Raw genomic sequence first — 16,358 nt, forward strand, 5'->3', positions numbered from 1 at the left:
ATAGGTCTAATATTTCCAACTATCTATTGAAATTTCTCGTTTTGTCATTTTCAGTCTTGTCTGAGTCTCCATGACCCCTTTGGGGTTTTCTTGACAAAAGTAGTGTAGTGGCTTGCCATTTTCCTCTACCAGCTCATTTTACACATGGAGACACTGAGGCACATAGGGTTAAGTGACTTGCCTAGAGTCACATAGTTAGTAAGTGTCTGAACTCAGAACTTCTGGCTTCAGGCTTAGAGGTCTATCTTCTGCACCACCTAGCTGCCTATTGACTTGGGATAAATTTTTCCTCCTGAAGTAGTTCCCTGTTTCACTCTCTCCCTCCATCAGAATAGTCTGTTATATAATTAATTGGTCATACCAATCCTCTAGTGAAAAACTTCCATTGACCCCTTATTGACTTCTAATACCCTCATGGAACATTCAATCTGCAATCTAGACCAATATTTCTTTTTATTCTTATCACAAATTACTCACAAAGGATCATAGATTAAGAGTGGGAAGGGACCTCAGAGGTTCTACTTGAAGGAATTATGGACCAGAGAGAGGTTGTATCTTGCCCAAGGTCACACAAATAATATGTGACAGAATAGAAATTTGAACCCTAGACCTCTGATGGAGTAGTGTTCTTTTTACTGTATTTTGCTACATGCCTTTCCCTATGCTGCAATCAAAAGGGACTACTTTCTGTCCCCCTAAACATTTCTTTGCCTCTGGACATTGATGCACACTGTTCTCTTTGCCTAAAGTCTCTTTCCTCCCTACCTTTTCTTACTGAATTCCTGTTTATTACTTAAGTAGAATATTGTACAGAATTTAACATAGAATATTGTCTGGCATTTAAATCAATTTACCATGTGATAAATGTTATACTTAATCATCTTGATGTCTTGTTTCCATCTCATAATATAAAATCCATGAGGAAAGGGACCATGTCTTGTATAAGTGTTTCATCCTAGGACAAAAATACTCTGCTCACAGCATGTGACTAATGAATTATGAAGGAATCAGTGAAAATATGTGTAGATACATAGAGCAGCAGCTTGGCACAATGATATAAGAAGGCCTGGGTTCAAACCTTAGCTCCAGCATTTAGCATCTGTGATGCTAGGCCAGTCATTTAACTTCCACAGTTTCAATGTATTCTATCTTTGTTGTGAGGAAGGCACATTAGAAACCTAAAGCATTATGTAAAGGTGAATGGTATTGCAAAATGTTGCCTAGATGCCTATTCCTAGAGGAGCTATTCCCTAAGCTAAACGGCCTCCATAGAGGGCTCAGAAGAACATGTTCATTTGCGTAACACAGGGCATTGAAGCATAGTTAAATACTTAGTGTGGAAATATTCATCTTGACAATGACAAGAATCAGGGATCATTTTTTCTTTTTTTTTTAAATGAGGAGTATACATTATAAAAAGATGGTTACTGAACACATTTATATCTTGTAAAAAGGAGTTTCTATTCTTGCAGGTGTCCCAATGGCCCCATACAGATTCCCTTAAATCTGGTAATCCCATAACACAGGAAATTTTGTATTCACGGAGCCCAAATAATTTAAAAGATGTACATCAGTAGTTCACTCTCAGTGTTTTTCCTTTGCTCTCCACTACATCCTTCAAGTGATTTAATTATTCCACCAAGGCAGACCCATATTTAATATTAGCAAAAAACTTTGAAAACTGTCAAGTAGCTGTCATCCTAGTACCTTTTTTTAAGTCCCAAACCATGAAATATATTGGGACAAGCAATAGAGCGATTAGTGTTTCAGTCATTCTTTGAGACTTACATGTCTTAAATTTGGCGTTATCCCCAAAGTTTCTGTTTTTAAGTTCTCTTCCTAACAATCCTGTTCTGTATTCATTAAGCCATTTTTTCCCCTAGTAATTAATTTCATGTACATTTGAATCCATTCAAAAGAATAGGGATGTTGCTAGTCCCATACAAATAACCCTTACAGAATTCTTGGTTTCATGCCAGTGCTGTCAGCCTTCCAAAAACACAGATTGGATTGGTTAACCAGGAAGCCATAAACAGCCTATCAACAAGTATTTATACAGATGTTAATGAAATTAAAATTCTGTAAGTGTAACGTTTGTGCCAAGATCCAATTTTATGTTTGCTTCATTTGTGAGGTATGATGCAATAACCTCTCTTAATAAACACATACGGAACATTTATACTTTCTAATATAAATCATATTTCTAGAGTATTTTCAGCATATAATCTATCCAAGTTACCAAAAAATGTTTCCATACAATAGTTCCTTTTTTTTTCTCTATTTGAGCAGTTAAGCTCAGACTATACCATGTCTTTTGAAAGCTTACAAAAAAAGATATAGACTCTTTGCCATCCACAAAACCAAGTGGTTAAGAATTGCAGTACTATGAAATGACATTAAGAGAAAACAAAAGCAGTATGTCATGGGAATCATCATCAGTGTGCAATAATATAAATGATCAACTTTCTCTTTTTAGAATTCTCAATGATCATTGGTTCTTGCTTCACTTCAGTATGAAACTACAGTTTAAAATAAGAAAGAATAAATTTATTTAAAGCCTTTGCATTTGATAAGAGGCTTTTATTCTGTTTGCCATGAATAAAAGAGAAATACCTTTTCTAGTAAAAATGTCTCCTTTGCCTTGGGTGAACCTTACCTAGACTGAAGAATTGCCTGCTGTACTCTGTGCTCCTTAAAAAAACTAACAAAAATGCACAAAACAAGTTTTCACAGCAGTCATATAACTTGATAACAAATAATAGTCCATAATTTCCAAATACGAGATATTTCAGATATTTCAAGGACCTATGATTTCATTACTTTGAATACTCCCTCCACATACTAAAATCACAACCACTCTGAGAACTGATCAAGAGTCAAGATTTCTGTGGTTGAAAAACCCTTCACCATGAGACCAATGGAGCACTCTTTCCTGGGAGCCCTCTCCTAGCTCCCTTTCCACTGGCAGGTTGAGCCCTTGAAGGATGACTGATGACTTCAGTGTCCTAGCAGCAACCCTGAGAGGTTGAGATTTCTTGTTCACTCACTCAATGCCCCCATCATTATTCCCCATTATCAGTTAGTTAGTGGGAAGAAGCTAAAAATAGACATCAGCTTTTATAAATGTGATTCATTGAAAAGATAACAAGAATAGTAGTTACAAAAGCAGTTCTTCTAAGCTAGGGACTTGCTCTTTCCTTGGAGAACCAAGGGTCTCTGTGGAGATTGGATTCAAAACTAAAATACAATGACATAGGCACCCATATAGGGAAATTTTGTGGCGAAAGGGTTCCTTCAAACTTTTGGTGCAGGAAGCTTTTTTGTTCTTCGCTCTTCATGGAGTACTCTTAAAGTTCTTCTTAGATCTAGTTTTCTTCTGGGATCCAAGTATTGGTGGCCAGCTGGCTCTTCTCACTAGGGTTCACAAATCTCTGAAGCCATTAAGGTCCTTGAGGGACTCTATAAATCCATCTACAAGCCAGTTCATCTGTCATTGGATTGTCCTTATACAGTTTTGTGTTCAAATTCTCCTTAATCTGAGATCACAGGATAACAAGCATGAAAGAAATAAGAGAACCATGTGCTCCCAAAGTGACCATTCTTTCACATGGTGGCAAAAAAAATCAGATAGTAATTTTTTTTGGGTAAACTCATTTCCAGCTTAACACCTTCTGAGCCAGAAAAGAATTTTCATAATCTCATAGTACCATCTTCTCAGGAATTCATGGCTTGAAATCAGTTCCCCAAATGTTGAACTGGATCCAGGCAGTCACCTTCTATGCTTGCTGTAAGGACAAGTCCCCCACTGGTCAACCCCTTATTATACCAACCAAGTTCTCAACTTCTCAAAATTGAAGTAGCCCAGGCCTTGGATGATGGACATAGAGTTCATCTCCAGGATCATACTTCTAGTTTAAAAGAATGTGCTAAAGATTATGTTTCATTGGTATAATCCTTGTCAACTCAGCCATCTCCATATCTAAAGAGGGCTTTAATGGAAAAATATTGAAATACTCATTTGAAATCAAATTAGCTTCTAGAAAGTAGTATGATCTTGTTTCCTTCCTTCCTTCCTTCCTTCCTTCCTTCCTTCCCTCCTTCCTTCCTTCCTTCCTTCCTTCCTTCCTTCCTTCCTTCCTTCCTTCCTTCCTTCCTTCCTTCTTTCCTCCCTCTTTCCCTCCCTCTCTCCTTCTCCCTTCCCTCCTCTATCTACATGAAAGGAACAGTCTACCTCTCCCCCTTGCTTAAATGAGGAATGGCTTAAGGAACCGGGGGGACATGAAGAAGACTTGAGAGAGAGTCAGTTATAGCTATCTTGAGATTACAGAGTTCCTATAAGAGATGCTGAGGTAAAGAGATTCAGTGAAAATTTTGACAAGATCCTGTAAATGAAATCAACATATGCATCAATGCTCAGTGACTTCAATATGGACCTAGGCACAAAAGACAGTGGCAAAGGTTGTTTTGTACAATATGCTTCAGGGTTAAGAAACAAAGAGGTCAAACAGTTCTAGACTCTTCAGAAGTATAACACAATCCATGATGTATACTTCCTTTCAGAAGAGTATTGAAGCAAGTATGGCAAGCATGAAGCAGCATCACAAAAAATAGTAATTATATCTCAACAAGAAATGACAGTATTTTAGGTGCTTAATGTTTATTGACTAACTCACTCGCTGACTGGTAACTGATGTTAGAGCCATACTTGGATCAATTTTATATGTATAATCAGACCATCAATTAGTTAAGTTAATTAATAATTAATTACTTAACAATAGATTAGAAGAAATTAAATCTAATCACAACAGTTCCAAACTGAGCTATTCAAACAAAGCAACTAATGCTAAGAAAAAGGGAGGCCAGGAATTAACAAAACAAAAGGCAGTGAATCTGCCTATCTCACTACATTTCCTACAGAAATGAATATAAAGCATTCACCTCTAATAAAGGAGACTTTTCTCAATCTCCTTCTTGACTGCTCGGTAGCATTTTTTACTATTGATGATCTCCTCTTCCCTGAATTTTGGTGATACTAATATCTCCTGGTTCTTATCTTACCCTTATAACCACTTCCCACTCTCTCTCCCTCTCATGGTTACTATCCCTCAACGCTCCATCTTGAGCCATTTACTTTTCCCTTTCTATATCTACTTTTTTGGTTATCTCATCTTCCCCAAAGTTCAATTATTATCTCTTTGGCAACAACTCCCAGAGCTATATGTGCAGCTGTAGTTTGTTTCCTAATCTCTAGTCCCACTTAATCACCTGATTGTTGAACCTTGTTAGCCAGATATCCTATTGATATCTCAAAGTCAGAATGTCCAAAATAGAACTCCTCATCTCCCTCTCCTCCAGACCTGTGTTTCCTCCAAACTTTGCTATCTCTACTGAGTGCCCCATGATCTTTCCAGCCACTCAGTTTCACAATTTTAGAGTCACCCCAAACTCCTCATTCTCCCTTCATCTATATTTAGTCATTTGTAAATTCATATCAATTATACTTCCATATACCTTGTATGGGTCACACTTCGCTCTAGTTCAGGCTTCATGAATCCCTCATCTAGACTACAGCAACAACCTCCTAATTGGATTTCTGGGCAACAACCTGTCCCTTCTACAATTGATCCTCTATACAGTTGCCAAAATAATCAACTTGAAGCACAAATCTGACCATAGCATTCACCCAAGCAAGAAACTTCACTGACTCACCATTATTTGTAGGATATATTCTTCACTTAGGCATTTAAAACCCTTCACAAATTGGTAATCAATCAATATTTTAAATTCCTATGTGCCAGGCAACAGTCTGCCCTTTCTATAATCCATCTTCTATACAGCTGCCAAAATAATCATCCTAAAGCACATCTGGCCATAGCACTCACCCAAGCAAGAAACTTCATTGACTTACAATTATTTTAAAACCCTTCACAAATTGGCAATAGATCAATCTTTTTAAGTGCTACTATGTGCCAGGCATTGTACTAATAAGCACTGGTGAAACAAAGAGGCAAAAGACAATTTCTGGTCACAGAGTAGTGGGAAACCCTCCTTTGTGTCTCCCCTTTCCCCCTTTATTTTTAAGATTGAAGTGGCATAAGTACAATTACTGAAAACAATCTTCACAGAAACTGAGATGCTTAATTAATAGAAAAGTACTACTTAGTCACAGTAGTGCCAATATCATTAAAAATGTTAGAATCTAAGGTTGTCTTTGCAAAATTATGGCATGTATCCATTGCTGTCATATGAAAGACCAGAGTTTGATTCATTAACAGAAAGAGATGAGTGCTGTAGAAAAGCTACTTTGTGTAGTCAAAGACAGCAATATTTGGAATCAGAAAACACTGGTTTGAATCCTCTGCCTCTTACTATCTGTGAAACCAAAGGCTATAAACTTAATAATCTCTTTGTATGGTCTGTGAAATAAGGGTATTCTACTAGATAATCTTGAACTGTATAGCTGCGATCTACAATACCTATGATAAAGAAACTAATGGGGAAAAAGTGATAAGGAAAGGATGTAGCAATACTTATATCTCAACCTTACTAGAAATTGGTCATCATCAGAAAAAATGGTACTGGCGAAGTGGAACAGATGAAACCCAGAAGTAAATGAATATAACAGCATAGCATTTGATAAATCAAAATATTATAACCACTGTTATAAGAACACATTGTTTAAAAAAAAACTACTAGGAAACCTGTAAAGCATTTTTTGCAGAAATAAGGTTTAGATGAACAACTCATACCAAATACCACAATAACCACTGAATGGAAATATGACCTAGATAGAAAAGGTCTTATCACAAACAAATTTAACTTTATTAAACAGTAAAGGAGATATCTTTCACAGGGGAGAGTATTTGAAAAGAAACAAGGGATAGATAGGGAATAAAATGGTCAGTTTTTATTAGATAAAATTGAGTAACTTTTTTTCATAAATAAAACCAGTACAGTTAAAATGTAAAAAGAAGTATTTGCAGGTGGAAAAATTCTTTGCAGTTAATTTTCCTGGTAAGGTTTGATATCAAAGATATATAAGAAATTGATGCAAACAAATGTATAAAAACAAGAGCCATTTCCCTTAATGGTTAAAGAATATAATCATATAAAACCTTATAATCACATGGGGAAATGGTTAAATTCACTAATAATTAGAGAAATGCAAATTACAACAACTCTGAAATCTCATTTCAAACCAATCAGACTGGCAAAGATGATTACAAAAAACTAAAGTTACAGCTTCTGGAGGGATTATGTAAGTACTTTAATATCCTGTTGATGGAGTTGTATACTATAACCATTCTGGAAAATAATTTGGATTTGTACCCAAAGAGTCAATAAATAGTGCACATCTTTTGACTCAGTAATGCCAGTTTTAGATGTACACCATGAAGAGATCAAAGAAAGAGAGAAAACACCCATAGGTACAAAGATGTTGATAGTAGCTTTTTTTGTTGTGGGGATGTGTGTGTTCATCCTTTGCTGCCAAAGAAGACCATGCCATCAGAGAAATGATGACATGACTTGCACTTGACTTTGTTTTGAGTGAGTGAGCGCTGTGCAGGTCACCAGTCTCACTTCTCCTCCAGAGCCAGCTGAATCCAGTGACCAGATATTCATTAGGATAACAGGAGATGACCCAGGATGAGGCAGTTGGGGTTAAGTGACTTGCCCAAGGTCACACAAATGTCTGAGGTAAGATTTGAACTCAGGTCCTCCTGACTCCTGCACTGGTGCTCTATCCACTGCACCACCTAGCTGTCCCAGCTCTTTGTTGTAGCAAAGGACTGGAAACAATGCCCATCAAGTCGAGAACACTAAATAGACATATAGACATATGCGTGTATGTGTGCATATATATACATATATGCATGTATACATATACGTAGATATACATATATGTGTATATGCATATGTATATACATGTATGTACATACACACACATATATATCAGAACTTGTATGACCTGAAGTGAGCAGAAGCAATAGAACAATTTATACAATGACTAGAATATCAAAAAAGGAAAAGAATTTTGAAAGACTTAATAACTCTGATAAATGCAGTGACCAGACATGACTTCATAGGACAGATTTTTAGCATTATTTTTTGAATCCTCAATTCTCTCTCTCCCTCCCACTCATTGAGAAGACAGGCAGTATGAAACCCATTATCCAAGTGAAATTATACTTGTGAAAGCATTTCCATATTAACCATGTTGAAAAGAAAAGACAAGGAAATTAAGTGAAAAAATGTGCTTCATTCTTCACTCAGAGTTCACCAGTTCTCTCTCTGGAGGTGGAGAGCATTTTCTATCATAAGCTTTTTGGAATTGTGATGGACCATTGTATGATCAAAGCAGCTAAGTCATTCACAATCAATTATTATTACAATGTTGCTATCACGATGGGCAGTGTTCTCCTGGTTCTATAACTTTGCATCAATTCATATGTCTTCCCAGATTTTTCTGAAACCATCCTTGTCTTTTCTTATGGCATAATAGTATTCCGTGACAATCATATACAACTTTTTTAGACATTCTCCAACTTATGGATATCTCTTCAATTTCTGATTCTTTTCACCACAAAAGAATCTCTCTCTCTCTCTCTCATGTATATATATACACACATACACATATTTACATACATATGTATATATACATACACACATATATAATATGTACTCATATATGTGTGTAGATAGATATACATGCAGGTTCTTTCCCTTTTTCTTTGGGGTATATACTAAAAAAGATTTGGATAATAAATTATGAATTATTATAAGTGATTACATTTTGAATGATAATAAAATAAAAAAGAAACTATATACAGAAATTTATCAAATAAAGTTATCATCCACACCACTTGAGAGTTTTCAGATATCTAAGCATGGTGGCTCATGCCTGTAATTGGGAGGTGTAAGGCTGACAGATCTATTTAGTTCTGGAGTTCTAAGTTGCACTAAATTATACTGCTTAAGTGTTGCAACTCAAAGTTTTACAGCAATATGGTGAGCTCTCTAGAGTTAGGGAGACATAAATATGCCTAAGGAGGGGCAAACCAGCTCAGGTTACGAAAAGAACATGTCAAATCTCCCATGTTTTGGGAGGGCAAGCCAGCCTGTGAGAAAACCATTTGAAGAGTGTGTGTGTGTGTGCGTGTGCATATGGATGTCCATGCATATGTGTGTGTTTGTGTGTGTGTGTGTGTGTGTGTGTGTGAGAGAGAGAGAGAGAGAGAGAGAGAGAGAGAGAGAGAGAGAGAGAGAGAGAGAGAGAGAGAGAGGAGAGACGAGAGAGAGAGGAGAGAGAAGGGACAGAGACCAAGAGAAACGGAGAAAGACAGAGAGAGAGGGACAGAAATAGAGACAGAGAGACAAAGACAGTGTTTTCCTTCAATGAGATGTTATTGTAAACAATGTTTTGTGAATATTTTTCTTGTCACAGGAATGTGGGTAGGGATATTTAAATTTGAATATAGGAATTTGGATTTTTTCTATTTCTTTATTTTACTACTCTATTCATGTGGAACATCGATTGTTCCCTCGATTTTAGGAATCCAAACACCCCAGTTCTATTTAACCACTTAATAGATAAGCTTTTTTCAAAGGAATATCTCAAAGATATAGCCAGAACAAGCATACAAATATTTCTCTCCAATACCTTAGGGGCATAGTTTCCCTTACATTCCCTCAGTCTCTGGGCAGGAGAGAGAGATTAGATTCATAATCTAGGTCAGTTCTTACTTAGCATTAGTCCCACCAAGTTTCAAGAAAGCTCTCCCCTGAGTTTATATCCTTAAAATCCCACTTTCTCAGGGTTTGTTTCTCCGTAGAGCTGGCTGTAACATTTGTCCTGGAAACCTGGGCTCCAAGGTTCTCAAGGTTAAAGCTTCTGGGTCCAGGATTGAACTCCTTGCATCCAGAACTATAAAGGACAAATGAAACACGACCAAAACCCCAACCCCTTTTACTGGGGTCAGCTGGCCTAGGAGAAAGGGAAAGTGGTCCTCAGACTCTTTCCTTCCTTACTGTATGGTGTCCATGCCAGTACCTGCTGTGAACACTGTCTCGAGTTATTTTGTTTATTTTTTTAATACTGAAGAAAATTAAAGTTGGATTTTTTCCCACTATATGAACAAAGTAAAAAAAAAAAGTATTTCCTTTTTTAAAGAAGAAATTAACAACAAATTAAACAACAAAGAGATTAACAAAACAACAAAGAATGTTGGTTAGCTAAACATGCTAAATCATAAGAAGAGAAAAGAGACTATCCCAGTCAAGTAGTTTTAAAGATGCAGCCAGTTCTAACTATGCAGCCTGAGGAAAGAGGCTGATCTCAGCCACATGGTTGGCCAACAGTGAATGTCCATGCGTTTACCATGTATCTTCCCAGAGGCAGATCTGCGGTGTCTCCTAGATGGGGACTTTCATTTTGGGCATTTACTAAAACTTCTGTTACACATGTATTTCTTCAATTTACATTTTACACTGCTGCCATTTTGATAGAAAAAAATGCTTCCATTCAATTTCCTGCCTCCCAACTCCTACATTTTCTTTTTTGCACAGCAGCCATGGCTTCTTAGGACCTTTAAACATATCAATCCATCTCATGTATCTAAGTAGAAAGTTTTCGATAAGAATAAAGCAATCTGTCCTTCAGAGCAACAAACTAGAGTAACTGTTTTAGGAGGTGAACTGGGACATTGGCATCAATATACTACCTCAAGCAGCAGCAAAGATACCACAAACTTAGAAGATGATTCCAAGTCTCTGGGTCAAATTCCTTAAAAGTATCTTAGACACTTAGAACTATCCTTCTTACCATGTAGACTGATACCTGGAGTGAATGTACAGTGCCTGGAAGTTATAATCCAAGGTCTCTAAATGACAACCCAAGGGAGACTCAAGTAGAAATAATAATTGGTAAATTAAATAGTGTTAGAAACATCTGAGCATATAAGTGCACTTATATCTCTTTTTTTTTAATGCCTTAAAAATGTTATCTCCTTTCATATAACTTTCTTTGGGAATAAATTTGGCTAATCTTTCTATTTTCATTTTAATAATGAGTTTATTTTTATAGAAAGAGATGGAATCATGGGTTTATCCCAAACCTCCATTACGGATAATTAACTAGAAAAAAAAATCCTGGCTGCCAGGTTACATAGCTTTCCAGCATTAATCCAAATTGCACACACACAGCACCCTAAAGCAACAATCTAAGGGTATATCTAGAAAATTCAGTTCTCCTTCAATGACTCAAATAATCCACTCTTCCACAGAGACCCTAAATGTGTTTTTTGCTGACACTACACCACATGGGATGGAAGTATTCTTACTGCAAGTGATATTTGTCTAGAATCGTAGAAATGGAAGACAAAGAGAATTCTTAAGAGATATACATTTCAGTTGACTTTGTCATTAATTGAATGTAACTTCAGGCCAACCTGTTTGTAAGGCAATGGAAATGAGAATCTTAAAGATAATTCAAAGATTTCATATGTTTACATAATTCCTTTTGTCTCCCCTTTGACTCACAATTTATAGTAAAAGTATAAGGGGGAAGCACATTGTTTAGTAATATGATATTATATCTCTTACTTTAGACTTAACAAAATAGGAAATGAGTGGCAGCAAGTTTAAAGAAGATTAAAAAGGCACTAAGAAATATGAATGGCAAAAGAGAGGAAGGATTTTAGTCTCTCTTCTTTTCATCTCACCCAGGGACAGCAATTAGATTATTTGGCTGGTGGGAAAGAAGAAACAGAATCCCCTCCTTTCCAGGGTAATAGTTACTCTATTGATTAAAGAACTTGAATGTCGCAAAAATAATGACTTGTATATGGGAAATGACTTCATTGAAACAAAAGATCAATAATATAAATGACTGTAATTTTAAGAAAATCAAATAGGCAATACAGTTGACGTGAAATTGCTTCTGTGAAAAATAAATGAAACATTTTAAGCTGCCATGCCTACACGTGTATATATTAACTTGAGTACATTTATTTTCTTCAGTATCAAAATATGTTACTCTATCCTGGAATGAGATTTTAGATTATCCTGTGGAAAAAGGTTTTTTTTTTTCTTTCTGTAAAATTCTAATTCTGTTTCAAATGTTGTGATGCTATTTCTATTTTTTTTAATGAGGCCAATGTAATGAGATAACAATTATACGTTAACCTTAGAACAAGGCTCAAACAGGAATTTCAGAGAATAAGGACCCTGTTGAGAATTGTTGAGCTCTAGAAAAATCACTCTAACATCACCAAGAAGTGGGCTCATTTAGGGAAAAAGCATCTCACTTGTGACTTTTCCTTTTTTTCCCAAAAAGGTAGGCTTAGGACTAATAAAAAAAAAAAGTAATGGAAGTTCAAATCTTCTCTACTTCAGAAAAACAAAGAATTCTTAACCTTTGTCTTTGGTATTTTCTTAAACATACTATTCATTTATTTCTTCCCCAGTTGATGAAGATGAACTTAACAGTGCATATGTTCAAATTTCAAATGAAAAAATTGAGCGGAGCAAAGAGCTGACCTACCAATGGCTCCATACACAAGTTGGGAGTTATGAAACAACCTGCCCCAGAAATGTGAAATGGTGAGGTCATTTCCTTTCAATTAGATTTTTGTCTTGTAAATACATCATGAAATGTGAAACCTCAGTTAATTGTGCTAAAACAAACATGGCTTTATAGCCAAAGGCCAGTGTACCACATGGTTAGGTTATGCAAAGACCCCCATACAGAATTGATTTAATAACCTTTCAATGATCACGAAGAACTCAGTTTCTTTAATAATGGAAGGCCAATAGATAAATTGCGTAAGGAATCATGCTTGAAAAATGCAACATACAGTATCCTTAAACTAAGACAACTATGTTGTACTGTAGTCAGTCTACAATATAATGTGTCAAAAGAGGCAAAAAAAGAAAAGAGAAGATAATGAAAGAAAAAGAAAAGATAGGTGTCCATATATCCATTAAACTAACAGTTCAGACAATTGAAGAACAACGTTCCACAAAAAGTTTCAGAACTTTTTTTTTTAACATGCAGACAACAATTTGTAGTGAAAAGAACTCTGAACTTTTAGCTAAATGTTCAAATACTAATGCTCCCATTTGCTACCTATATGACTTTGAAAGAGTCACAGAACCTCTCTAGGTTTCTACTGCTCTCAAATGAGGTTAAATTAGGTGTTCTCTAATGTCCTTTACCACTTGAAACCCTATGATCCTATTATTAAATGTACAGACAGATGTTGTAGATATAAACCAGTAGTGTATCCAAAAACAGAAGCTGGTTTTGAAATATTAGGCCTGAATTTCTTGTCGTTGTGGATTATAAAACAAATTGAATGGATGCAAAAGCCTATAATTATTCAGTCCTATGTTTAACAACAATAGAATCAGAATATGCAAAAATGTAACTTCTCTAAATAATGTATATTAATTGATTCTGCTCATATGTGGTCAATTCTCTCCATGTAATTCCTCTTAAAGAAAATGGAAATCATATGCTTGGAAGAATGAAAGAGTCACGTTGCTTCAGCATTTTATATTCTGAATCAGCATTACCATAATTTATTTTGAGCCAAAGAAGTAGGGAAAAGTTCTTGACATTAGTATAATTTCTAAGGCTCATTGTTATTTCATTAAGGATTCTATGTAATTATCATGTCTGTTTTATTTTATTTTCATGCTGGATAATACTGCATCTTACATATGCCATATGGATAGCATCGATAATGTACATATACAGTAGATAGTTCTTTAACTATATTACCTAATATAAAAATCTAGTACAAAAATTTGTATATATATAAAATTTGTATGAGAAATAGATAATTCAAGATAATTCAGGAAGACTTTTGAATGTCAAAGTTTAACAAATTTTCTTATTTATAATTAGTATTTTTTTCAAAAGAAAACATAAGAAATAGGTTTTCATAGATTTTTTTTATTTACTAGGATCTTACAAAAGTCTAGCTAGTGGTCTTATAAGGAAAAATATATTATGAAAGGTAATTGTTGGGACTATGCCGTTTCTATATTTTAGAGATTTTCCCTAATTTTAGAACTGAAGTTCACTATATGTATTAGGAGAATGCATGAAATGTCCTACAGCTGTTTCAAACTGAGAGACTTTTTTCTCCAAAGAGAAATAAAGTGATGTAAGTTAGCTAAGTTAAATATGTAAAATTTCTATATTATGTAAGAATTATCAACTTTTATTTTTTGAGTTGTCTCTTCAGATTTTTGTTTGGTGATTAAAAGTTTTATTTGGAATTTTTAAATTTCATGCTACTTTCAAGGGAAAAACTGTGCATAAAAATTGATATCTTAAAATTGTGTGTTTTGTTTCTGCCAAAATGTAGTTTAATGAAATTTTCAATTCTTTGATCAAAATAATTCTACAAAATTTTAAAATATGAAATTCCATTATGTAATTTGTTACATTTAAAATATAAAACGTTTTCTGCTTTTGTCACTATACAGCCAGACTCACTTCTTGCCTGCGTTAGATCCAGATGTACTTAATGGTGGGCGAGTTCAACTTGTGGTAAGAAATGTGTTTAAAGTTACAGTAAAATGTTGCAGACACCAATACTCAATAGCTGACATTTAAAAATATGTCTATAATTTGTTTAAACTACAAAAATGTCACAACTGAAACTACTTCTGAGCAATATCAAAATGACATATTGAAATAATGCTTTAAAAACTGTGAATATATGTTTTTATTAATATATTATTAAGATAATGTATTTTCATTATAACAAGACTAAAGTCATGTATTATTTGCATTATTTTCAGATAGAGAACCACTGTATTGCTTAAAATTGGGATTCATTCAACTTAGAATAAATTGTGGCTAAATAAATTATTTCTTTGATTTTTTCAATGAATACATTACATTGTTAACAATAAACAAAATCTAGTTAATTAAATTTCATGACAGTGATACTTTTAGTTTTTACTATGGCCTAAAATTGATGTAGGATAAATTTCTTAGGATAAAGAATAATAGGATAAGAAATTCGTCATCACATAGATTATGAAAGTGCTAAAAAGTGATTGGAATTTTAATATTTCAGAATTTTATGTGTAATGTATATTTTTAATGTTTTTGTTCCTTGACAATTTTTGAAAGTTTGTTGAATTTTGTTCTTGATTTTTTCCTTGACAATTTGAACATTCTCCTACAATTTCAATTCACGTACAAAAGTGCGTGCAAAAAATGGGAGCAGGGATCCAGCCTAATGGATTATGTGTGTTTAAATGACATTTCTTATACTAGTCATTGTTCATAACGTTCTGTAGGCTGCTCATATCTACCATGTGTCTTTCCTATGTGCTTTAGGATATTTGTGTTTTATGCTTCTAATATTATTATTCAAAATTCACAGTATCACTTGGAAAATTTTAGTATTAAAAAAATGAATTTTTGTCTGAGTAATCAATTTAAAATCATGAAAGGTAGTCCTATTTGGCTTCCCAAATGCAATCTAATTTGACCGTCCCATGACTCAGTTCTGGCCCAACTCTTTAGTTATCTGCAACATTTGTCCAGTATACACATTCCCATCTAATTGTTTGTCATAACTGAATACTGTGCTTTTCATCCACTATCTTTCTTAGTATGGACAGTTGGATCAGTCTCTTTCATGTCTCTATACATATCACCGAGGTAGCTAGGTAGTATACTGAAGCCTAGTTTCATCATGATGATGTCATTGGCAAATAGGAGACCTTGGAAAACATTACAGTCAGTAAGAAAGCTTTTATTTATCTGTGTTCTTGTTTCTCTGTTTAGAACTTAGTAACATTTTCCTCAGTACCAGTGAGTACACTATGGTCCCCATACTTGGCAGAGACTATAGTTGTGGTTGCAGCTGCACCTTCCTTGGTTTTATTCGTGTTGTTCAAGGCTTCACAGTTTAGGGCATAGAGGAGAATTTCAGCTGGGGTGTTTTGCCATGTATGAGGAGGAGGCAGGCCAGGAGGATATGGGGCAGGCAAAGTCATAGAATGAACAAGCAGAAACTTGTTGCTGCAGGATCCATGTCTGGGAACTGAACAGATCTAAATCAGTGGCTGTATCTGAGGAAAAAGCTAATGTTGGGGAGAGCTAATGTCACTGAAATGCCAAAGTCAGGAGTGGTATCCAAAGTAGAAAGAAGCCTTGTGCAAAGCCACAGTAATAGTTAGAATTTAGATGGCACTTTAGGGTTTGCAAAGGCATTTACTGAAACTAGTTGATCCTCACAACTGCCTTGGGAGGAGGCAGATGCTATTATTATCTCTATCTTATAGATGATGAAACAAAGACTGAGAGAAGCTAAGAAACTTGTCCAAGG

General features: G+C 35.0%; 1 protein-coding gene across 5 annotated transcripts in view; it reads left to right on the forward strand.

Moving 5' to 3' along the window:
* LRRIQ1 (leucine rich repeats and IQ motif containing 1) overlaps positions 1 to 16,358 on the forward strand; it is a 297,422-nt gene that overhangs the window by 199,100 nt on the left and 81,964 nt on the right. For 3 of the 5 annotated variants that reach the window (XM_072655502.1, XM_072655503.1, XM_072655504.1), the window contains 2 exons: positions 12,465 to 12,600; positions 14,497 to 14,560. In XM_072655502.1, the coding sequence (XP_072511603.1) occupies positions 12,465 to 12,600; positions 14,497 to 14,560 (200 nt within the window). Of the gene's footprint in view, positions 1 to 7,592; positions 7,827 to 12,464; positions 12,601 to 14,496; positions 14,561 to 14,814; positions 14,885 to 16,358 lie in introns of those variants that run through there. The other 2 variants (XM_072655505.1, XM_072655506.1) reach the window with 2 other exon arrangements.

Source organism: Notamacropus eugenii, chromosome 3, assembly GCF_028372415.1.
Source record: "Notamacropus eugenii isolate mMacEug1 chromosome 3, mMacEug1.pri_v2, whole genome shotgun sequence".
NCBI classification, from domain to species: domain Eukaryota; kingdom Metazoa; phylum Chordata; class Mammalia; order Diprotodontia; family Macropodidae; genus Notamacropus; species Notamacropus eugenii.